The sequence below is a fragment of the Puntigrus tetrazona genome, chromosome 22, assembly GCF_018831695.1.
Source record: "Puntigrus tetrazona isolate hp1 chromosome 22, ASM1883169v1, whole genome shotgun sequence".
NCBI classification, from domain to species: Eukaryota; Metazoa; Chordata; class Actinopteri; order Cypriniformes; family Cyprinidae; genus Puntigrus; species Puntigrus tetrazona.
In genome coordinates this window covers 9,146,770-9,173,416 of record NC_056720.1, presented here as the reverse complement: position 1 = coordinate 9,173,416, position 26,647 = coordinate 9,146,770, and the positions used below count along the sequence as shown (strand labels likewise).

The window sequence follows — 26,647 nt, the reverse complement described above, 5'->3', positions numbered from 1 at the left end:
AAAATGAAAATTGAAAAAATGTAAATTGTAAACTTTTTCGAATTTATTCAAAACTTATTTTTTTCGTAAATGATTATTTGTTAAGACAAATTAGTTTCTAACCGGTAAATATTGCATTTATAAAATACAGTCTGATCCAGTGCTCAACATCCTCTTTATTTAAATTCATTTCACCTTATTTATATGCAGTTTGTATCCACGAAACTGTTCCGAAGCAATACCACTTAAACAGACCGCATTGTTGAAATGATTACCCCCCAAGCTTTCATACTGAGAGGGCTGTAATTGCATTCCTGTGCAATGTTAGCCCATTCTTTGGCTGTGTGCGGACCCCGATGACCTGTGAGATGTATATAGTAAACAGTACTTGCTGGCCGTATGGCACGGCTCCCAATCAGGGCTAGTGTCCAGACCCCTGCCGTTGTGTTCGCAAGATTATCTGCCGTCATTTTTGCGGTGGACCACGACTGTTATTTTGAGCAAGTTAAGTTAACTTAAAATAGAAGAACTTACAATAATAATATACAATAATATGTATAATAATAACAATAGTAAAAATGTCAAAAAGCTTAAATAATAAAAAAAGATAACATATTTTATTAAAATTGCTATTTAATTTAATTTCATACATTTTTAAGGACACTGAGTATTTGAAAGCTTACTTTATTATTATTATTAATCAGGTTTAGGCTTGTGTGTCTTTTTGGTGTATTATTCCAGTAAGTTTACATGAGTGAAAATTTAATCACACATTTGTATTTTTTTTTTTTTATCTGCTCATAGGTTTGCCGCTCACTTTTTTGCGATTAGCGTCTCAGTCCTTCGGATAAGAGTTACCTGTAGTGCTCCACTTCTCCTTTCCCAACAATGTTCTCAATATCTCCGGCTAAATCACATTCCTCAGCCTTCGTCACAAAGGGAGAACTGTTTGATGGTTAGTCTCTCCCTCTCTTGCTCATATCTCAGGTATTCCCCTTACTTAAGAACCTGAAGCTCCCAGACCTTTTCTAACCTCTGTCGCTATATCACTTTTGAACTTTTAAAAAACATTTTTTTAATTTATATGTAATATAAAGTAAGTGAAGGAAAAACAAATTCCTTATTAAATTATTTTAGAGTGTTTTATTGTAAAAGAGGTCGGGGCTTTCTTAATAATTTAAAGTAGGATTGTTTCAATACCGTAAAAAGCAGATCTGTCAATAAGCATAAAATAGTTTTGTTGGTGCGCTCTACATTTTGTAAATAAATTTGCACCCCCCCCCCTCAAAAAAGAAACCTTTCCGGCTCAGGGGGATGAAGTCCAAAACAAAACATTGCATGATAGTCTTTAAGTAGTTCCATCTGTCCAGCAGAATTTCAGGCTAATAGCCTGTGGCGCATCAGTCCGTTCCCTTAACTCCCGCAACCTGACTCTGTCCTATTAAATCTCTCCACTCCTCCAAAAAAAAAAAAAAAAACTAAAAAAAAACAAACTAGTGAATGAAGGAGAAAAAGATCTCGAGCAGACCCAAGTCAACTAAATTGTGATAGTGATGATGATGGTGACGATGAAGCGCGAGCCCTAATTAAGGAGAAAAAAGGACCTCAGGCACTCAGTGATGTGGAAAAAAAGGGCTCATCATTGTGGTGTATTTTTTTAAGGACAGCTCGCTCTGTGAGCAGATGACTGCCGCTCACCTTGCCACGGGGTCTGCGTGAGATTGGTTCATTGTCAAGGATTTTTTTTTTACCCATGATTCCATATGGTATGGAGTGGGCTACATGTTGCCCAACATGCCAGTGCAAATGTTTTCTCAATTAGGTGTCTTATCTCCGGTGAGTGCACTAGCATCAGATGAAGCTTGCTGACAGCGTAATGGCAGCTAAAACCTCGGAAGGCTCCATCAAATGGCAGCTCTGCTACGACATCTCGGCCAGGACTTGGTGGATGGTAAGTTGGCAGCAAATGAACCTTTTTTTTTTTCTTCTTCTTGTTCTTTTTACCTTTTTTTTTTTTTTTTTTTTTTTTTGAAACTCTCCTCCATTTTTTTTTCCAAATGCACACACAGCGCCCTTACTTTTTCCGAAACTCCGCCGTCTTCAGTTTTACATCCAGTCGGTGGAAATTAGTTTTTCATTATATTTTTGTTCCGCTTAATAACTCCTCCGTGGGTTCTGTCACATTTGTCTGCCCTGCTTGCTCTTTTAATGCACTCCTCTTTTATTGTCCGAGATGTCAAAGAACAATTGGCTGTTTCTACAATTGACAAAAGCTCTTTTGTCACTTTCCGCGTTTCATTCATTACTTTTCAGCGCTGTCAGTCTGTATCCGCAAACGAGACGTCCCGCACGCGTGCGTGTGTGTGTGTTTCTCTCCGCAAAGTCTTCCGAAGTTTCGCGCTGGAGTCCAAAGAAGGAAAAACGGGACAGATTCTTCGCATCGGTTCTTTTAATCCCTTGTTTACACTGAGGTTTTGTGGTCCATGCGCGGTAGCTCGGCGCTCCGCTCCTCGGCTGTGACACTCCGTCGCTGCAATTAAAGCATGGAGAGGAGGAGAAGGAAAAAAAAAAAAAAACTCCACAAAGTGTTCTGGGACAAGACGGACTCTGCGCCGGGGCAGATTAACTTGCTTGTTGTGGTCAGCGAGGCCAGACAACCTTTGACATAACTGTCGCTCCACCAGAAATGAGGAGAGGTGAAAGTGGGAGAGGAAAAAAAAAACGTGCGGTTTGTAGATCGCAGCGAGATGAGGAGGGGTAGGGATTCACAATAGTCTATTGTGGCCGGCATTTACAAATGAGCCGGGCACATGAAAGGCTTTCCTGGGTTCATTAGGCATTGATTCATTAGCCCGGCTTGAACTTTAAAACGGCATTATTGCCTTCATTATTTTAACTGCTGTTTTTTAAACGAATGAGTCATTTTATATATTTTTGAACAAATTTGCATGGTGTCTGAAAGAACTTTTTTTGTTGTTGTTGTTGCTGGACACGCTCCTTCAATGCGAGGTAGCCGCGTCGTGCTGGGAGAAACTTCTTATTTCCCAGTTAGGGGAGCGTAAACTTTAGATGTCGGATTGTGTCTCTGCCCTCCCCACCCGACCCCTTCCACTTTTCCCCTCTAACCCGGGTCACACAAGCTTGTTTCTCTGTGTGACACTGCCGAGGAAAGTTGGTGAGAGAGAAACTGGAGTCTCTTTTTACCGGCTTTATGGGAAACTGCTTGAGCGGCCAGATTAGAGGAAGAGAAATGTTAGATTGTGGTGTCTAGGTGAAGGGCTTAATGGGATCGGTGCATGTTCTGTAAAATTGAGGGTGCGTGTGAATTTCTTTCTGCGATACATGCTGTAGCAATGTGTTTTTTTAGTAGTTTAGTTAGTAGGAGATTTTTGTTAGTAGTTTTTTTTAGTAAATTGCGCTTTGTGTGATTATATTACTAATTTATGTGATATCAAATTAATTTGGATTGCAAAGGCAACGGAGAAAATAGATGCATGACTCTCTTTTCACTCTTGTGCTGGTGTTTTACAACTTGACGTTTTTAAATAAAATTGTTACTGTGAAATCTCAACATACTAGCTTTTTTAAAACTTAATAGTAAGTTATATTAGGATATTTGTGTTTTTTCTCTCTTTAGGTTAAATGATTTAATATGATTTGAAATTCTGTAATTACATTTTGTAAATGCGCAATGTAAATAAATTGCATGGTTTTGCTTGAAATGTTATTAGAATCTGAGTTTTTAAACCGTCTAATATTTTTTGTAATGCAACATGTGGCCATGTGTGGATCAGAAGATTTTGCATGCATTCGTACTCGATGTGTTATATTTCAACACACAGATCAAAAGTAGTGTATTTTAAATGTAACAAATTTAGGCCAAAATAAATAAATGGCATACAATAGAACTTAATATTAGTTCTTTTTTTATTTTCTACTTTACCCTGTTTTTTTTGTTTTTTTTAAAGAAATAAAAATATTTTCTGTGAATAAATAATCTCATATCATTCAGTATTTTAATTTGCTAAAATAAATATTTGGTTTGGGAATTAATTTTGTCCTTAGATTACATGGTGTTTTTTTATTTGTAAAAGAAAAGACAGCGAACAAATAATATTATTGTATTACAGAATTATTCTCTCTATGGTAGCTCCTGTAAGCTCTTTTTTTATTTCAAAGTGAATTGTAGTAATTTTAGTGAAAAGCTTTTGCCCATTCCTGCTTTTTCAATGTCTAAAAAATATCCAGGCAACAAAAATGCCACCGTTTGCTTTAATTCGAAAATACAAGCTTTTATTAAAATCCATTAGTTCAGTTCTGTCGACAGATCATGTTTTGTTTTTCGGTAGCAGTTACTCCTAAAATTATAATATTTGAAAGCAGCAAGGCTGACATCGTCAAAAAAAAAAAAAAGTAATCATCCATGTCCATTATATTTAATTTGCATGCAGACGTTGTTTTGCTGCGATTAACAGCACTTGTTCTTCTGAGGTACGTTTACTTTTGGGGCAGACCGGATCAGGGGGTGATGTCCACTCAATAGTGCTCTAATGCTGCAATGATGGGATCCCTTACCACCTGAGGGGCTAATGGGATTTTACCCTCTGTACAATTGGCACTTCTCTAATCTGCTTGTCAGTGAGCAGACACCCCCGAGAGGCACAAAATTTGAGGGCGAGAGTCTGAGGGAATAGGTTGAGGGCATAAAATCATTATATGATGGCTGCTGTCAGGGTCCACCGGCTCACTGCAGCGCTAACGTCACCGATCAGATTAGGTGAAAAAAAAAGCACTGTCCTCCGTGTTAATTCATGCCCTTTAAATATGTTTAAGTTTTGAAGAGAACCTTATAATTATAGCGTGATATAATTGCGTCCAGCTTGTTAATTAAAGTCTTAAGGCGAATTCGAGGGGATGTAATGGAAAATAAATTATTCACGATTTTGCGATTATTTCTTTTATTGGATTTGGATTATTAGAACTTTTTATAGAGATGAGAAATTAAGTCTGATTGCTTGCGCCCCTTCATTTGTTCGTTAATAAATCAAATGCTAATAAATCATTGAACACGCACTGCTAGCACAGTTTAATTGTGTATTTTTAATTGTAGTCATAGGAACATTCTTACTTTTTTAGAACGATTGACCATGCAGTGAAATAATAATAATAATAAACAGAAAGTTTTATTAGGATGCTTGTTATGAAAGCAGTAGGTTTTTTAACAAAGCTGTTTTATTGTGACGCAACAAGGCTTTAAAGCGCAAAGCCCACATGGCAAATTCATCGTGGCGTTTTGTTTAACACAACGTCCCAGTTTTGCCGCCTGTTGTCCGGGTAGTGTGTGTGTGTGTGTGTCACGTCGGAGTGGAAGATGTTTCTAATTTGGCCTCCACCGTGGACTACGGAGAAATGATTAGAGTGGAGGAAATTGGAGGATTAAAATTGTCTGCTTGAACTTCCTGAGCACCGCATGCTCTCTCAGTGTCTCTGCTCTGGGACTTCCAGGCCGAGCCCTGAAGCGAGGGAGCAGCTTCTCTATCCCACTCGCTCAGACCTCCAGAGCTGGGCTGGTGCTCAGGGCACACACTGAGCTTACAGTGACTCTCAATCTGTTAATGTGTGCTGCGTTACCAGCCCTGAATGACTCACCACCCACCTGATGGAGTCGGAATTAATTTGTCAATGGGTGACAGAGCAGCACCTTTAAAAGAGCAATTTAGACCTGTACACTTTTTCTTTTAGTTACTCTGACTCGAAGTCGTTTTTAACTTTTTAGAGACATTCTGCTTGACTTAAGCAAAGTCTGTAATATCCGTTCATATGTTTAATGTCTTTTGTAGAAAATGTGCCTGAGGGCGTCTTTGCCTCTTTTGTAATGTGATGTATATCTGCTTCATGAGTCTAGTGTTTGATGCCCAGTTCCAAGAGCTCTTTTCGGGACTTGTTTTTATCTTCTGATTATATTCATGCATATATATATTTCCACCCCCCTCCCCCCCATATTAAAACTGCCAGAAGCTGTGAAATGCATGTTCGAATAAATTAATGCAGTGATGGGCTCTGAGAATATTGACAGGTGAATTTTAGCGTTCTCTGAAGCTCGCACTTGGCACGCGATTGTTTTGTTGGCGTTCCATCAAGAGATGCGAAGAAACGAGGATCAGATTTGGATGTGGCTCTGTGTCAAAAAAAAAAAAAAAAAAGAGGAAAAAGAAAACAACAGAGGAAGTAAAGGAAGCTGAATTTGGAGTTGGTTCAAGATATTAACTGAGAAACCTTTGTGTCTTATCAAATATGCTGGACCGTTTTGCAGTGTTTTTCAAAAATAGGTGCTTCATGTTGGATTCTCACTGTTGTTGCTTTTCAGAGCGACGTACTTTCTCGTGAAAGTTTTAGAAGAATTACATCAGTTACTATTTTAAGAAGCAGGATTTAATTGTATAATATATTAAAAAAAATATATATAAAAATATATATAAATATTTTATGTATGTTATGTGTATATATTTATTACAAAATAGATGATAGATAGATGTGTGTATAAAAAAATCAATTTTTTCTTCAAATTCACATATAAAATGTTATGCATGTTGTGTATGTATTACAACATCTATCTATCTATCTATCTATATATATATATATATATATATATATATATATATACACACACACACACACACACACACACACACACACACACACATATATGCAGGTATATGTTGAAGAGTTTATGTTTGTATATTCAATATATTTCTATATATTAATATAAAAGATACATTACATGAATATATAAATGTATAAACATGTAAACAAAAAAATTCAAAATATATACTCTGTGTGTGTACATATAAATATATAAATTGATTGATTGAGCTCTACATGCTTTTAATGTCTTGCTCTGTAACACATTATACACATTATGCATATTAAATGTATAACATGCTACATTTCTCCATTATAGCGACTTGTACAGGTTGATGTCTGTTCCCAGTGGCCGGGTTGTCACTGCTATGTGACACCTATACCCTTGCCAAGGCCAAATGGCCTTTTCTAAGCATGTAGAGCGAGCGCTAAGGACAATTTGGCCCAACTGCCACAAAATAGTCCTCCTCGTACATGCAAAGTGCCCGCGTTCGTCTATATTTGACCTGATGCTATCAAAGCTGTTTGTGAGACGATTCGTCCCGTTGTCTCACTTATACCTTCCCTACCTCCCCCTCTTTTCAATGTAAGCCTGTCTCTGTGTGTCTATGCTGTGGAATGAAAGGATCAATTGTGTGGAAGAGATGCGTGTGAAATCCCTGCTGTCTAGTGGGGGTTAGGGGTCGCTATGTGAGAAAAAGGACCCCTTTCTATTCCTGGCATGGCTCTGTGTGGAACGCCACTCTTGGCAGGGCAGCCCCCCTCCCCGTCTCTGTCGCTCTTTCGCCCAAGTCCCTCACTTTTCTCGTACTCTCTCGCTCTCTATCTGCCCCTCTCTCTTTCGCTCCCTGGAGATCCGTGGCTACTGGCCAAGACAGCTGGGTCTTTGGGCCAGTCTGGTGCCTTTTTCTTGTCTTGTTTGGGGCTATAAAAGTGAAGATTCTCCCTTCAGATGATTATTTTCACTCTTAAAAATAAAATTTCTTTATTTGTATGCAAGGTTCCCTGAAGGACCTGCATCAATGGAATCTTTCCATTCCACAAAAAGAAGTGGAGAATTTTTTTTACATTTTTAAGAAAAAATGGTTCTTTTAAAAACTGTTTGCTGAGGGGATCTTTGAAAAACCAAAAATGGTTATTTTGATGACTCTTCAGCAAAAAATAATTTAGCAAATCATAAGCTATGTTTGCTGAAGGGATTTTTGAAGAACTGTTCAATGAAAGGATCTTTATGGAATCAAGAATGGTTCTTTTAAAAACTGTTTGCTAAAAGGTTCTTTGAGGAACCCAATACTTTTATTTTAAGAACTGATTATTAAAAGGTTCTTCAGGGAATAAAAGAATGGTTACTTTAAAACAGTTAAAACAGAGTTCTTTGATGAACCAAAAATAGTTTTTTTAACGAGAACAATTCACTGAAAGGTTCTTTTTCAGTGCAGCTCTAAGATCTTCAGTACTTTTTCCATATACTTCCATACTCTTTACAGGCTTGATGTAATGGTGCAGAAAGGCTGATATCAGCTCTTCAGGATGTCTTTTTGAGGAGTTTCTAAACCAGGTATGGATCGTGCCATGGCACTCAGCCATTCATCTACCAATTATGGCCTTAACCAAACGCTCTCATCTTTGCAGATTGACGCACTTTTTTTCTGCTCGTCTGTTTTCGTGTTCGCCAAGCCGCAATCATCAGTTTGTTTACAAAGTTTTCGCTGTCATGTCTCACTTGATACTCGTCTTTCCGTGAACGCAACGGTGGTTGTATGGATCTGTACCCAAGTATGCAGAATGCGTGTTTCTTGGGAGTTGTCTTTTTTTTGGTCATGAAAAAAAGGAAACAGATTCCAAAAACACCATCTGGTATTTGGAGGGGTATTTTTGCGTCTGTATCTGTGTGTATGTGTGTGTGTTAGGGGGGGTGAGAACTGATTTTTTTTTCTCCATAGCCTTTCTCTTGGTCTCCAGCCACCCACCGTTTTGCTGCCAAAAAAAGGTGTAAGTCGCCAATTGAAAGGGGGAACATGGGTAATATTTGTGGGTGCGGGGCTTCACTGGTATCACTGGATCTTGGCCAGAGCTATTATCCCTTCTAGTCTCCAACAGCACCACCCTACTCACCTGCTCCAAAATATCTGACAAAGTGATCTCCAAACATTCAATTATTTGATTTATGAGCATAGTTCCTTGCTGCTGTAGCACACCTTTAACTGGGTAAGTCACAGTGCTTACAATTGAAATAAGTCAACATGTACCTGACATTGCCATTTATAGTACTGGCATTCATGCTGAAAAGTAACTTGAAAATAAATTAATTGCATTGCATTTGATCATTTCAAGTGGTACTTGTAAAGAGGTTTTACTTTTTCTTTTTACTTGATACATGAAAAATTCCACAAATATTTGACAACTGCAAAGTATCACATTAATTTGTTAAACATTTAAACTGTACATCCATTTTATGTATTTGAATGAATTTTTTTTGGAAAGGTGTTGCTTAAAGTGTGTGCACCTTTTAATTTAAATTTATTAATCTTATTTTGAGTAAATACGTTTTGTTTTGGTGTTTTATATATTTCAATGAGATTCATTCTGTTACATAAAAGTGACACATGAGGGCATTTTGGCCTTAGACTCATGCACAAAATTCAGCCTAAAACTGCATTTGTTTTGTTTTGCTTTATTTGTTTTTTTTTACTTTTTTGTAGTTCTGTAGCTCACATGTGTCCTAGTTTAATTAGGACATGTTAGGAAACTCATCTATCTGATGTAGAGTCTGATTTTACAATCAATCAGATGAGTGGATGATTACTAAAAAATAAAATCTAGATTGCCACTTAATTCATTAAAAGTGTCTGCCTGGATTAGGCGAGATTACTGACCAGCAAATGATCAAATATGAGTGTTGGGTGACGATGCTGATGGAGACCGGACATACAGAGGACAGAGTGTGTGACTTCATGTGAGAGAGAGACAGATGTCACTGAAATCAGGAGATTAAATATGATAAGACCACCACTGCAATCGCCTCTGTGAAACATCGGTTGTTGCCAGATAATGAGAGAATTGGCCTACTTTCATAAGGTCAGAGATGTGCCACTTGCACGTAGTCTACCAGTTCGACCACTGTCCACCTGCGATTTTCAAGGGTGGAATGAATTAGAGGTTGCAAAGTTACAAAGACATCCCTTTCATATTTTTATATTGAGTTTTAGGTAAAAAAATAAATATAGCAATCATGATATTGGTCTGCATTTGAAAAAAAACCCTGAGACCCGGTGTATTTTATTCTACTCATCCTGCTCCGCCCATCTAATTAAATTGATTCAGAGCTGTGCCTTCCTAGCAGGGAGGCCCCATTACTTATGTCTGCCCTGTGCAGGGCACCTCATGACACCCCCCCTGAGCCTGTCGCCATGTTACACATGCTGCCAACAGGGGGTGCTGCTGACCTCATGACTCTGGGGAGGCTTAACAGCTGGTGGGGGCATCTCTGGAGGCCAGCATCCCTCCTACAGGACGCAAGAGTCTCATCTAGGTTTACGCCATTTTGCATTTAAGCTCTAAAGCAAACGGGATAGACCTAACGCGGTATCCGCATGAGTTATCCTGTACGAGATGCTGTATTCCTGCCTGGATGTCTTGCTCTCCCCCTCTCTGGGCAGATTAAAGTGGGAGCCAGCTGGAGCCAGGGGACAAGCTGCCACGGGCCTCTCCAAGGTGACCCCTGGCAAAGCTGGCAGCACATCTGTAGCCCTGATGCATCCAGGAACTCTGTCGCCCCCTCTGCGGCCCAGGGATGCTGGCAGGGACAAGCCAGCGAAGGGCCGGCTGTCCTCCTGCTGTCTGGCAAGGGCCACGCTGGAGGGCACAGGGGCGAGAGCTGGAATATGCTGAAGTTATGGCACTCATAAGCGCAGCATTTGGACTGGACCTGGTTGGACCTTCCTAGGTATCATTTTGTGCACATTCACACTGAGTTTGAGCTTGCCAAGTATATATGTGTAAGTCTTTCATGTATTGTTATAATTAAAATAAAAAAAAAAAGTATGGATAAACGGGCCACACAGATTACATCCTTTTCTTTAACTGCCGTACTTACTAACAAGTTTTCCATTCGCAGAATTTAGTATAATCTACTTATAAAAAAAAAAAAAAATGAATGGGTAAAGCAGCAGTGTAGACCCATCAGCGATCCTCTGGCTCTTGGGTGGCAGCCAGACCCTCTATCCCAGAGCCTAAATGTTGCGGTGTGGTCGGGAGAAGGTGAGGGCGTTGCCTTTCTAAGTGGAGACATCCTCTTGCAATCAGTTCGCCCAGCCGGAATCCTCCTTACTGCAAATCCAAGCCATCCGCTGGCACACTCAGGTCCCATTTAACTCTAATTGTTTCCATCTTCCCGTGTCTAAATGTGCTTCCCCTGACAAAGATCCTCTTCTTTTGCTCTCGTACTCGTTGACTCGGAATACTTTACCCATATATATAACCAGAGCTGCAGTTAGCAATTCTTGTGCTTGCTACAAAACCTTCATCACAAGCCTACCGTTGCAATCCCTCGGTTAAATGCGGGATCAATTTCCAAAACCCCCCCCAAGCCCCTTAAATGGGACGAAAATTCTGGTTTGTGGCAAACTGATTCCAGGGACACAGTTAGCAATTCAGCAATTCTCTCCTACTAGTGAGATTGAAATCACGATTCATTTCTAGGCCCTTAAAACAAGGCCTTTGAAATATTTTGGCTGAAATTTTTATAACTATTTTGGCTGCATGTTTTTCACCTTTAAATGGTCAGTTTCTTTTCATCCTACAATAAGAGGGTAAAATACCCTTTAAGTAGTAACTTCTTGAGATACTGGTAAAATGGCACTAAATGTGTGCAGAGCAGGTGATGGCACAGGTGCACCACTGTCGAGCGGGCTGAAATCTGAGCTATCTGTGGGAGACTGGCCCTGATGGTCGACTGGGAGCATTAATGAACCAGATTAGGTGTCCCAACAGAAAGTGGGGGGTGGGGGTGGGGGGTAAATGGGCCTCTCTGTCTGTACGTTTTAAACCAACATCTCAACTCTGTGTTACTGGGACTTGTGCTAACATATGAAGAAACGTTTGAGAAGAATGAAAAGGTTTGTTAAATAATAGAGCAATGAAACGTGAGAGCCAGTGAAGCTTATTGGGCCTGTAAATGACAGTCTGGACCTGTGTCCAGTCCAGCTGGAGATCTCTGGTTGAGCGGTTGCTCGCTCTGGCCAGAGCTAATTTGTGTGGTCTGGGCCTTGTCGTCCGTAAATATGAATGTTTCATGCTGTGGCATTTGGTACCCCCTACTGGTGCATAAATGAACTTTGCCCGTTGTACATACGAGAACAATAGTTCATTTACAGTTTCCTGAAACTTCCAGAGAGAATATTGTTTGTCTTTTCTCTTCTTTCTCAAGTTTAACCGTCATACATATGTATGTCTGAGCCCCTTATCCTTTAGGATAGTGGCATCATTATTACGTGACCTTTCTGTGGCACGGCTTCTTTCACGTTTTGCCACCGAAACCTTTGCCAGATGGCGTCTTCGCTCACGACTCCATCGGCTGATTTCCTCTTCTCCTCTCCCCCTCGCTCAATACGGTGTCAGGTAGACACTGTAAAAGAGGTGCAGGGGGATAGCTTTTCACCTGCTCCTTCTGTAGGACCCCTGCTGAGAGCAAGCTGTTCACCCAGTGCCCTCCTTCAAAAGGCACCGGTGCACTGACACACCTGTCCTCCTCTTGTTCCTCTCCCTGTTTCCACATTCAAGGTACACGGAGACATTATTGAACATTGTATTAATATAATAAGTGGTATAGGTAAAACCTTTAAGCTCATTTATACAACGCTATTAAAATACACACAACCTATTTGTGCATATTTTACGTAGTGGCTAGTCTGTACGAATTCGTACAACTTCACTCATAGGTTCAACAAAAAATCATGAATTTGTATTTTTGAGGTTGTACGAATTAGTCACCTTGTAACGTATGTACAAATTGCCGTGTGATCGGGCTGGTATTTTAACGCTTTTGTTTTTCTCATTTTTTGGAAGCTTGGTCTGGGTCTTCTGGTTTGGACTGATGTGAGTGCGAGTAAACGATGACAGAATTGTATGTTTTGGGTGAACCACTAATTCAAGGTCTGCCCACACTTCACTGCTTTTTGGGAAGGTAATAACACTTCTGCAGTGCTCCAGTACTGATTAGTTGGCTGTTGTCTGAGGTGCACCTGGAGAAAGTATGTCTGGAAGATCTCTTCAGAGAGGGGATGTTTATGATTTCTACAGGCTTGCATCGAGCGGGGTAACGGTGTATTGGAGCATGCGGTGGGGCAAGTACACGTGCAGGACTGAGAGAGAAAGGAGGGGAGCCAGTCATTGTTTAGTATCTTTACAGGACTGTAGCTAATAAAACTAAACTGGACCTGAGGGGAAGCAGCTGAACTTCCTGTAGCGGTTGTATTTATTTATTCGGAGGGTCCGTTTCAGGTCCCCTGAGCAGCCAGTAAACAAAGAGCTTTCCTCTGCTCTAGATTGCCTGTTTTATTCTTATTTATTTATGATTTCCCTGAAACCACTTTAAGTTGCAACTTGATAGCTCCTAGCTTGTGAAAACGCCGGTTTCATCGAGATCCCTCCCAAAAAAGACTAGCCTGTCCCTTATTTCTTTTTCGGTCTTTTAATTCCGGCCTCTGGCCACTCACGCAAATAAATACCTTTCTTCTTAAACATACATTGGCTAATTAATCTATCCCATCTGCTTTTGCACTCTACATCACTTCCATGACACAAAAGTTTCCTGAAACAGATTTGGATTGCATCACTTTGATGACTCGGACACCATGAAGAAAACTGGAAAATAAAACTGAGCTGAATTCACTGTACAAATAAACACAATCTGACGTTTTTCCATTTTTTACATACACCAAAAAAATGTATTTTCACTACTGATGAAGTTCTTTTTGCATTAAGCTTTTATTTTTATATTGTCAATAAATTGCTACCCCCGGATGCCATTTTAATTCTTCGTTTTAGATGAAAGCTCATTCTGAGTATTTAAAAATATGCTATTGTTGTCCTGTTGTTGAGAACAGATGATGCATCTGTGATCTTTGTGCATCTCTTGAGGAACGGCAGGTTTCGCAGACAGTTGTTGCTGGCTGCTGGAACATCTGGTCAGCCAAATGAGGATTTGTCTTTATTCCCATCGGTAATAGGAGCGAACGGTGCAGTTGTAATATTTAAGGAAAAAGTTGTTTTTGGAACTTTATTTAACCCTGAAATAGTGTTTGGGAACTCGCTTTAGGGCTCGCAGTACAACATTCCCCGAACACGATAGAGATGCGTGGAAAAGATTATGGAAGGAAAGGGAAGTTAACTCTATCCTGATGCATTTAATTTAAGGATGTGCGGATTCATATGATGAAGTATATAATCAAATAGATTTTTTTATATTCTCAGTTTAATTTACAAGCTATGTTATGCATGTTGTGTCTCCTGTTAAAGCTAGGTGGGGAAGTGGAGCATATTAAGTAGCTGGAAGAAGTGCTTTTGATCAGTTTCAGAAAAATACGTGTGAATAAAATAGAGGAACATAGCAAGTATACATCTCCGTCACTTCCCTCTCTTTTTGATATGCAGTTCTCCAGCAGACCCAGAAAGTGGCCTCGCACAACTGTTAGAACATGTGACATCACTCTGGCGGCTGTTTCTTCCAGAGGCTGGGCCTGAATATTCATGATGAGTGTATTCCCATGGCCCATTGGCTCCAGCTGTCCCAATATCAACCAACACACATACAAACTAACTCAACCCAAACACGCATGTATTTTTTTTTTAATGCACTTTAGCACCACTACTGGATCTTGATATGTTGCACTTTATTTATTTGGTTGATTTTGCGATTTATAGAATTGTATTTATTCATGTAATTATTCTTAATAGTTTTTTTCAGTTTAACTTCACTTTACAAGCTGTGTATAGTTGTACCATGCAAAAAGGACTGATTACCAGAATACTGCTGTTTTTACCCTTTAATGTCCCCTCCTTGTGTTGGTGGACTCTTCTAGCCCCTTGCATCTGAAGGTGGTCTCCGCAACACCGTGCATCATGATTCATGCATGTCCTTCCATACCCACTCTGCCCTCTGCCGGGTCACTTAGCGTGTAGATAAGAGGCAGCGAGGGCTTGCAGGAGGCCGTAGCTGTAACCTGCTTATGAGTGATTTTGCCAGGCTGACAGATGGTGCTGGAGCTGTAGTCAGATGTGCCACATCCTTCACCGGTTCCCTGGCCCTGTCATAACTCCTCCAGATATACACTTGGCCTCTTTTGCCTGCCTTCGTACATGCCTACTCTCGCCGGGGACGGATTCAGTGCCAGCTGGGACTAGGACTCATTTAATGTCCTCCTCGCTTTGATTTGTAGCATTAGTAGATCATCGGAAGTAATCAAAGTAGATTTTGAGACAAGTCAGGTCATCAGGTGGCAGATGTTTGTAGTTGAGCAAGTCCAGAATTGTTGGTTAAGATTACATTCAAATCAGGAGTATGTTTAGTGAACAATGGTGTCATTAAAATTAGCTATTTTAGCTTTAACAAAAGGGCTGATAGAGAATGCGTATTTGCAAGTTAAATTAATATATTTTAACTGTAAAGGCAATTATAGACTAGGTTTCGCATGCAAAAAAAACCTATATATAATGGTCAGTTATGCAGCAATTCATAAAGCACAGCTCACACCAAAGTCCATTACAAACCAAGCAACATTTTATTAGATGGTGCAGTGAATTTACCTGACACCTGCACTGTAAACCGTAACACATTTGCGCAATTGCAATTGAAGTTACAAAATTTTCACTGACATGTACAGTAAATGTGATTGTACTGGGATGGCATATTTAGGGTTATGTTTTTTTTTCCACTGTGATCTTCACTTAAAGGGAAGGTTTGCCCAAAAATGAAAATTCATTAATTGCTCACCCTCATGTTGTTCCAAACCCGTAAAACCTCTGTTCATCTTCAGAACACAAATTAAGATTTTTTCGATTAAATCCGAGAGATTTCTTTCAATGCATAGACAGCAACGCAACTACCACGGTAAAATAGTCCGTGTGACATCAGTGGTTCTACAGGAATACTTTTTGTGTGCAAAGGAAACAAAAATAATTGTTTTATTCAACAATTTCTTCTCTTCCGTGTCAGTGTTTGACCTGCGTTCACTACTGTACAAAACTAGCGCAAAACTTTGAATTGCGCAATTTCTATTGAAGCGGCAGTAAATGTTGCTGCACCCTAGAAGGAGACTGTAGATGTCATATTTGGTATTACGCTTTCTTCAGTTTGGTCTTTGTCTATTGGGGGTGATGCTGTCTTAGTAGGGACTGACAGCGATGTAGACGGCCAGTGATACATATTCTTTCACTTGGCATCGGCCTCTGGATTCAGGCAGTTTCGTGTTTTCTTTAGTCTGCTGCCTTCAGGGTTGAGCTCGGTTCATCATCCATCGAGAGCAAGAGTAAGTTTGGCAAGAGATGGATGAACCAGAGGGAGGAGGAGGTTTACTAAAACAGGACCCGAGCCATGTGCTTTTCATTAACTTGTGCGGAAATAAGTGCTGACCCACTCCTTCGAGAGGGCACATCCATTTAATGCTGCAATGAAGAAAATTAGATACGGAGAGGGCTCAGGTAGCAGACAGAGCAAGAGACGGAGCGTATGCGTGTACAGGGAACGGGTGGAGGGAGCAATCAAACGCACACGCAGTGCGTCAGCTTTATTGAAAGTGAAGCTGAAAACTAAACACTTCCTTTGGAATTCCTCTCTAATTTGTCCAAGTTCTGTGTGGTCTGCCTGGCCCGTCACCTTCGCTCCCTTGAGTTTAGATCCTCGTGTTGTTGTGCCGTCACACTTTGCTCCTGCAGTATACAGTCCAACTCGCGTTTGGTTTTAGCAGGTTGTGTGTCATGAATCCTGTTTCTTTGAATCTTGCTGTCAGTCATAGCCAGTCAAATACTAAAGACACTTGCTAAATTTCCAGTAGACAAAAAACAAAATGACTCGTTGAAGGCGCTATACATTATATTATAATTAGCGCTTTCAAATGATAAATTGCGATTTAATCGCATCCAAAATAAAAGTTTTTGTGCACATAATGCATGAGTGTGTACTGTCTAAATTTATTATTAATATAAATACACATACATGCTTGTATATATTTTGGAAAATATATTATGTTTATGGATTAAATTATATGAATATATTTTTTATATATATATATATATATATATATATATATATATATAAATGCATGCATATAGATTCCTAAATATATTCTGCATGTGTGTGTGTATATCTATATACACATAATAAATACACAAAGTACACAGATTGTGTAAACAAAACCAGCCCTGATTCTAATATTAATTTATTTTCATATTCTAGTACTGTGTATAATTGTAAATAAATAGTTGTCAAAACTCAAAAGTTTACATACACCGTGCAGAATATGCTAAATGTTAATTTTACCAAAATAAGAGGGATCGTACAAAATGCATGTTATTTTTTTCCACAATAAGATATTTCTCATAAAATTGAAATTCAGAAGTTTACATCTCCTTGATACTTAATACTATGTTGTTAGTTGAATGATCCATACCTGTGTTTTTTTTTTTTAGTTTTAGTGATAATGGTTTATGAGTCACTTGTTTGTCCTGAACAGTTAAACCGCCTGCTGTTCTTCAGAAAAACCTTTCAGGCACCATAACCTCTTTAGTTTTCCAGCATTTTGTGTATTTGAACCCTTTCCAACAGTGACTGTATGATTTTGAGATTCATCGTCTCACACTGAGGACACCTGAAGGACTCATGCAGAAGGTTCAAACACTCACTGATGCTCCAGAAGGAAACACGATGCATTAAGAGCCGGGGGATACAAAACCTTTTGAATTTGAAGATCGGGGGATAAATTTTATTTGTTTCGTCTTTTGGGAAACATGTATGTATGTTCTGTAGCTTCTGAGTGGCAGTACTAAAAAGAAAAGAAATATGATATTTAGGCAAATTTAGAAAAATGTACACATTTTGATTGTGTTCGGAAGTTTTCACCCCCTGGCGCTTAATGCATTGTTTTTCTTTCTGGAGCATCAGTGAGCATTTTAACCTTCTGTAATAAATGCATACAAGTCCTTCGGTTGTCCTCAGTGTGAAAAGTTGGATCCCAAAATCATACAGGAAAGGGTTAAAAATGCAGGAAAACCAAGGAATTTGTGGGATCTGAAGGATTGTTCTGAAGTACAGCAGTTTAACAGCAGGCCAAACAAGAGATAAATGAAAAGCTATCACTAAACAAACAAACAAACAAACAGCTGTGTATCATTCAGGTAAAAACACAGTATTAAATAATCAAGAGCATGCAAACTTATTTGGTAAAATACTGAACATTTAGCACATTCTGCAAGGTGTACAGTGTGTATATTTTTTACTTCAGCTGTAGCATCCTTTTTCATATAGTTCATATTTTGTACCTCGGGGTCGATGAGCTTGTGACATAAGTCATTATTTCATCGTGACTATAGCAGTTATTATTTTATGTTGTTAGAAATTTTTCCATTAGATATTATTATTTTAGAATTGTTCAATTTTGATGTGTTTTTTAATGTTTTTACATATTTAAAATACATGTAATATTTCCAAATTAACCATTTAATTTGTTAGGGCAGACAGTATTTTGTTAGCTAATTTATGCAAATGTAAGTGTCTGACTTCAGAAAAATATTTATTTTGTTTTTATATTTGTTTTTTTATTATTATTTAAAGCATCACCTATCATATAGGCCATATTTTGTATTTAACTTAAGACGTCTATCTTATTTTGATATAATATTCTTATATTTATGAATTTTTCATTGTTTTCATTTTATTTACTATTATATATAATATAATATTTATTGTTATATATATTAATTTATCTTTTAATATGATATAAACAAATGTGGTTCAATATTAATTAAATTATTTTTCAAAACATTTAGAGATATATCTTCCCAGTTTGTCTGAGGCAGCTTAGCTTCTTCTACAGATGCTTTGATACATATTATATTTATATATTATATACATATATTATATTTAAGCTTTTGCTGGACTCCTACCAGAGAAGAGTACGAAACCTCACCTAAGAGACTGGTTTGAGATGTGGAGACAGACGCACCCTGTTGCTCCTCTGAGCTGGGTGAAGTAAATGATGTAAATGATGTTGTCCCAATTCTCCACCTGTATCCTTCATCCAAAGTCTTTGTAGGTTTTTACCCCTGCTCTGGCAAGGCCCCTCATTTATTTACCTGCTCTTCAGGAAGCCTCAGATAACAATCAAAAGTGGTGTGGATAAACTTAAAGGTACTTAGATCACGTTTAAATATGATCTCTGCTCTGACTATGTTGTAGTGAAAATTTGTGTTGTGTATATATCTAACAATTCAAACAAAAGGTAAGGGAGAGAGAAGGAGAAAACTGTACGTATACTTTGTTTTAAAATTAGACTGGAATGCCTCCTTATATATGAACATCTGTTCTCAGAACATAGAGCTTCTGCGTTCAAAGCGGTTTCTGAGAGTGTAATCTGTGGGATTTATTCTGGAAGCCTCTCAATCCCGTCTTGACCTAAGGAATAGTTTGAAGTAGAACCAGAAAAAAGTAGGGAGAGTTTAAAGTTTGTTGTAGTTTAATATTGAAATTTAATAGCTTTTTTTCTTTTGCACAATAACTGTGTTTTGCATGCCTTAAGAAAATATTATTAGTAAGATTCAATTGCACCATTTTAGTGCAATTGCCATAATTTACCAATAGAGGGAGACATTGCACTAAAACAGAAGTCAAAGCCTTTCCAGCACCTTTATGATTCCAGATATAGATTTTTAGAAATGGAATAACATCTATAGATGTTTGTTTGTTTTATAATAATAATAATAATAATAATAATAATAATAATAATAATAATTATTATTATTATTATTATTATTATTTAAAATACAATAAGTGAAATTGTAGAATTTAATAATTGTTAACATTGTAGTGTTGTTAAAGATCAATATATACCTCTCATCAGCTATGCAAAAAGGAATATATACTGATAATCAATATGATTTCCAATAGTGTTCATTTTTTTATGTATTTGTGATAAGGATATTAAAGAGCATGTTCCATGAAGATAATTTCGTACCATAAATATATTAACACTTAATATTTGATTAGTAATATGCGGTTCTAACAACTTAATTTGGACAAATTTAAAGGGGATTTCCTCAATATTTAAATGATTTTTTTTTTTTTTTTTTTTTTAGATTCAGATTCCAGATTTTCAAACGGTTGTATCTCATCCAAATACTGTCCTTACAAACCATACATCAGTGGAACGCTTATTTATTCAGCTTTCAAATGATGAATAAAAATCAATTTTGACTGGTTTTGTGGTCCAGCGTCACATATGTACTGTATCTACACACACAAAATGTGTGATTTGTGATGCATATAATTTCTTATGATTTGAGCCAAAAAAAAAATCAAAATAAACATACAAAGGCTTGAATTGTAAAACACACGAACACACACAATTTACACACACACACACACACACACACACACACACACATATATATATATATATATATATATATATATATATAATATAAATTATTATTTTTTTGATTTATTTTTTTTCTTTACGTCACACATAGCATTCAGGTTTATTGTTTTTTGTTTTTTTTTCTCAATTACATATTCGGACTCAATCCTTTAAAATGTGGTGCTCCCCCCTCACGTAAGTTCGCCAGAAAGCATCCCTATCCTTTTTCACCCATTTCCCGCTCTCACCGTATTAGTACTTTACAGTATGAACCACACATATCAAACAGAAATAAATCCCTCTCCTCCAGTAAATAGAGATAGACAGATCCACATGGCAAATGAAGACATTACACACATAGCTGCGAAAAGCGGATTTCACGTTTCTCTTTTTTTTTTTTTTTCAGTAGGATATTGCCAGTGTGGGTTTGATAGAAGCGTATGTTGTGGGAAGATAGTGAAGCCACAACAAAGGCTGCCTTGAGTGGAGGCAAGCAGCAGTGGCTCCCTTGGCAGGGCCGGGGCCCTCTTCATCCCTGGCACTGTCGTCATGAGTTAGTCACACCGCAGGAGAGGCCCCCGAACGGCCTGTCTGTCTCTGTCTGCCGCAGATGGGCACAATAGGCCTGGCACTGCCACACACCTCTGATCGTACACATGAAAGCCTAATGATCGCGCATCAGCTGCGTTACTCTCCAAAATCATTGACTGAGGAGTCTTTTCATGCGCCTTATCGAAATGACGGACGACATCTCGTTGGCGCCGTGTCCACAGCTTAAGCTGGGAGTCAAGTTGAAAGTTAGGTCATCCTCACGTCATTTGTTACGTGCTTTTTTTTTTTTTATGCTCTCGTGCAATACAGCAAGAGTCCGGTCGTATCAAAACAACCGTTCGTTGTCAAGTAGAACTATTGATGGAATTTCCCGCTATTTTTGGTGCGTTCTCGCCACAGGAACTAGGAATGTTAGTTTATTTAGTTAGCTGGAACTTTAACCTAATTTACCTCCTGCTTCAGAGTAGGGTCTGAAATATCAGTGACGCCGTGTACGCCGACTGGCCAAACGCATTAGAAATGTTTTATGAGTGCAATATTTTTTTACAATATTTTTAAAAATATTTACTCCACGAATACGGAAAACGGTGATCATAACTGCTTTTACCTGTTGTCTGCGTGGTTGATAACACTGCAGGTTCTCATAGGAGATTTTCATGCTCTCTCAATTGCGTCTATTGTGCCTTTACATTCCATCTGTATTATCGCGAAAGACATTTTCGTTCATTTGTTCAACCTTGCAACTATTAACGGCTGTAATCCATGTATCTTAATGCTGCTGTGATCAACAGAGTCTGCTCGTGTCGAAGGATTTAGGATTGGTGTAAAATGAGGTGTATATAATATTTGGGATGCATATGAGAATTCCCTTCGCCTTCTGATCATATACATGAATGCCTGTTGTGGTGATACATTACTGTCATTAGTTTTTTTTCACCTTTTTTCACCCTCCTCATTAGAACAATTTTAAGGAAAAAGACCTCAAGCTATTGGCCAGTCTTGAACCGGTGCAGTCCATTTCTACACTCCTTCATTATTAGAGCGTGTACGGAAGGATTTTCAATGGCGTAACAAGGAAGCTCGCTTGGGATCGTCCTTGTAGTTAATTTTCATCTCCGTCACCTGTCGGTTCCTGCATGCTGAGAGCCGAGCGCGCGTGTATGTTGGGAGAGGGACTTGTTTCCATATCCAGCTGTGTTCTCCGAGCTGCAAAACGCTCCCTCTCCGTTTCTTTTTTATTTTTTTCCCTCCAGCCAGGAACAGCTGTCAGGTGTCTCGTAGTGTTTTTTAAAGTGTTTAGGGTGGGTAGGTTGCCTCGCACATCTGCTTGTCTGTGTGCGTGAGCCTGTTTGTGTGCGCGCCTGATGCTTTCGCGTTCTCACCGCGATCCTCTCCATTGATGTCGGCGTCCTTTATGCGGCCGTATCTGTGCTGAATGAACGCACGTATGCGATGAACAGTGAGCATGCGGTCTGGTGTGCTCCTGGCGGTCTGCGCCGCGATCAAACAGAAGGAATGAGGGGGAGGGTGAAAACGTGTTATATATACCCAGCATATGCCTGGCTATTGCAACAGCTTGCATATGGACCGTACTTGCCTGGAGGCTTGTTTTCAAGAAAGACTCTCTGTGAGTTCTGGACATTGGCGGACATGTGCGGCATGATTTCTTTCCCATATATACAGTTTAGGGATGCACAGATTTTATTTTATGGCTGATAATATCAATATTGTTCATTCTGATTCTGATTTACGTGTTGAGAGTAGTGGCTCAAATTTAATATTTTTCAACAGTTTTGTTGCACAGTAGATGAAAACAATAAAATGCAGGTTTTTCGCAGTCATAGAAACCTGGAAATGTCATGGAATGTGGCATTAAAAGTAATTAAAACGAATAAGCTAAATCTTAATAAGACATACATTTGTAATTAACTTTTGATATTGCATACAAACATTTTTTTTAATGTTGTGTCAAAACGGTGGGCGATTCGTGGTTCCCCATTTATGGAAATATTTAAATATCACAATTTTTAAAATGATCATTTAAATTAGTTACAGAACGTGAACTTAAATTATGTATTGAATGTATATTTTGTTATGTGGAGCTCTCAAACATTTAATCAGCTAGAAATTGCTCTTTGTGAGTGCAATCTCTTTATTGATATCTATTATTTATTCAGTGATCACAAATAGTCATAGGAATTTATATTTGTATGTGTATCGAGTGCTGTCAAACGATTGATCACATTCCAAATAAAAAGTTATTTATTTATTGTCTATATAAATATACACACATGCATGTATATGTTTAAAAGTATGTTTCTATATTAAATGTTTAAATGTTAATTAAATGTTTTTGTAATATAAATATATACATGTAAATATCTTTTAATATGTGTGTGTATTTATGTATGGAGAAAAATATATACAGTACACACATAACATATAAACAAAACTTGTGATTGTGACACGTGTGTGTATATATATATATATATATATATATATATATATATATATATATATATATATATATATATATATATATATATATATATATATATATATATATATATAAACTTATTTGCAACTCAAAATATTTATTATTTGTGTTCACTCTCACTTGACCAATTAAAAAATAATTCTTATTTTTCTTATGTCTTACTTTCCTATACAGTATTGCACAATTGGTGAGAGATTGCACTTTCAGTACAGTGTGTATTAAAACAAAAGATTGGAAATTCATTACTCAAAGTCACAGGAACCTTGATAACCATTCAGTGCTTTTGAAAGGTTTCAAAGTTTGCTGATTACATTTCTAAAACATACTCTTACAAAAACTAACAAAAAATAAGGACATTTTATAATTACTACTAAACCCTACGCGGATTCACAGAAGACACACACACACACACACACAGTCACTGAGTTACTCTTGATGGCTCCTCATGTGTGTGTTTCCTGTCTCCTCACACCGTCGTAAGGCCCATCTGTCTCCTTTCACTCCTCTTTATTCTCACAACTGCCTCTCGTCTTATCAAGGCCTCTGTCTGCAGCGCACCGCACTCATTAGAACCGGCGTAAGCACCGCTCTTCATTAATCTACGCCCAATCTGTCTGAGTGAAAACAGGCCTTTAAACACCACATCAGTCCTATTGTTCACAGTATTTGTGGCGCTTGGGAAAAAAACCCTCACTTTATTTATCGAACAACACGCAGCGAATGCGAGTGGAGTAGTGCCTGTTAGCTTTGTGTTTGTGAATGAGGAGAGAGCGCCGCGCAGGCCTGATTCACACATCACCAGTGTGTGTGTGTGTGTGTGTGTGTGTGTGTGTGTGAAGGGGGTAAAACTTGGGCCAATCCTGGCCGTATTCCAGCGCTGGCATCTCAGTGGCAGCAGGTGGAGCCCACTGCTTCCAAACCAGCACCAGCACTCCTCCCCCACCCCGTCTCACCCTTACAAACACAAACACACACTCTCTCAACGCTGATTAAACTAGAAAATGCTGATTCCGAAGTCGGACAGGTCGAAAAAATTTTAAAACGGGTTTATTTGAATGGTTCATGAGATTTTAAAGGAATATTCCAGGTCAATGATGGCATTTACGGAATGCAGTGTTGCTACTGACAACTAAAACTATTTTTAAAATTATTTGTAACAAGTAAATTGTTAGGTGAACAGTTACACTTATGAGCTTAAACGAAAATGATAAATGTTGATGAAAGTTGCAGGACTAAAATGACTAAAACTGAAATTGAGCTAAAAAACAAAGTACGAATTAAAGCTGATGAAAAATACAAAAGCTGAAGTGTTATCATTTACTAAAATATGCACTAAAATTTAAATGAATACTGAGAATAAAAACGTTTAAAAAATAACACTAAAATTCTGTTTTCTTAAAAAAAAAAGATTTAAATAGGTTAAACTGAAAAAAATGGTGTAGAAATAATTTTCACTCAATTTTACAAATTGTGTAAATTCTTAAAAATGTATGTGAGAAAAGGATTAGATGGAAAATTACAAGCTTATAGAAATGTGTGATGTTCACAGCTAACTGAAATAAAGAAGCAGTACTGAAACTACTGAAAATAAAACTGAATTTAAAAAAGTAACATTTAAAATATTAAAAAATATTAGTTAATATTAAGCTAATAAAAATGACAGCACATAATCTTTTGAAATGCACACTAAAATTAAAAAGAAAACAATGTAAAATGTAATTTTCAAATGCTAGTAGGTACATATTAAAAAAAAGAAAAACTGCTGAAAAATAAGTTGTAGAAACATTTTTACTCAGATACTGCTATGCTAGTGAATTTACACAACTACAAAGAAATGGCATGTAACATTGAATTAAAATATTTTGAAATAGTATTTTCCTGTAACCTGTCTTTCATTTACTTTGAAAAATATTTTTTAGCATTTGAGGGGCTTCCCTTTTAAGTGGATGTAAATGTGGCCAATACTTAGAGGTTAAAAGCAGGATATTTAGTAAAACTACTTCACCAGAACTCCATGAAGTCTTCCGTTAAAACCTGTGTATTATTTAAGCTGTAAACATGTTACAGTTGTTTTAGGCTGTACTGCGTTGTCATGGTGATAAAATTGCTTAATTTTCATATCTTTACACAGCAAAGGTCATTAAAGTGGCTTGTTTCACATTAAAAGGATGTTAACAGGTAAACTGTTTATATATATATATATATATATATATATATATATATATATATATATATATATATATATATATATAGGAAGAAATTAACACTATACATGAACTATGTGATTTATATGTTATTCTAAAGTCATATAAACACTTAGTATTTACATCTTGTGCATCTCGAATCAGTGAGCATTTTAATGCTGACAAACGATCTCCATTCATTTGCATTAGAAGTGTCTCTATAACCCAGATTTTAAAAAGCAGTCGCCTGGAATGTAGCTTTAAAATACATTTTATAAAGGTTTCGGCCTCCTTCAACAGTCACCTGTCGGTTTTCAGAGTGTATTAAAGCTGGGGGCCTATTTAAAAGCACAATAGAGGCAGAGTAAGGAGATACTCTGTCGTGTCTTGTTGTTTATTCATAAGGCCAGGCTTGGCAAAGCCCCGAAGGCAAGCTGCTATGGCTCTGGATAATGTTATTACCCTCCGGCAGCCTAAGCAGAACTGTTCCCCTCATCTGCCCCCCCATCCTGAGAAACCCCTGCCCCTCCAGGTGTGCCCCCCGTTTGAGCACGGGACTCCCGAGCTTGGGTGGCATTTACAGAACCGCTTTTACCATTCCCAAAATGGTTTAAATAATCGAGAGGAATCGGTCTTGATTTCCAGCTTGCCTTTATTGCAGTGCATGTGATGTTTTACAGCAGCGATGGACAAAGCGCTCTCGCTGAACTGAGCGTCAAAAGGCCCTTCTGTATAGAAAGATCACCCTCTTGTGGCTTTTAATGGAATGCAGGGGAAAAAAAAGGTGAATTAGTTGCACATCTCCAGTTCACTCCAGATCATTAAGCTTAATGCAGTAGCGTATTAATAAAACCAGATGTGTATTTTGCACACCAATGTTGAACATGGCTTAACAGGAATATCGAGCGCATGCGTTCTCATAAATAATACAGCAGTTCAAATACAATTCATCCACAAATATCGACCTTTTCTGCGTTTTTTTTATGCTTCACCAAACAAAATGTAACTCGTTTACTATTAAAAACTCCCCTAGCCCTAACCCATATATATATATATAGATATATAGATATAATATCAAATCTTGTCTTCAGTTCGGATTGCAGCCTCTAGGTGGAGTCTCTACCTATATTTGATGGTTGACCGGTTACTGTGAGAAAAGACTTCGG

The 26,647-nt window shown here is 37.9% G+C and overlaps 1 protein-coding gene across 5 annotated transcripts in view; it reads left to right on the top strand.

Annotated features, from left to right (window-relative positions):
- Nucleotides 1-1,485: 1,485 nt before the first annotated feature.
- The window catches only part of nfia (nuclear factor I/A), a 158,384-nt gene continuing 133,222 nt past the window's right edge, over nt 1,486-26,647 (top strand). The window contains exon 1 of one of the 5 annotated variants that reach the window (XR_006247692.1): nt 1,486-1,930. Coding sequence is in view for 1 of the 5 variants with exons in the window: in XM_043223036.1 (XP_043078971.1) it covers nt 1,835-1,930 (96 nt within the window). In the remaining 4 variants the exon portion in view is untranslated. The remainder of the gene's footprint in view (nt 1,931-26,647) is intronic. The other 4 variants (XR_006247693.1, XM_043223036.1, XR_006247696.1 and 1 more) reach the window with 4 other exon arrangements.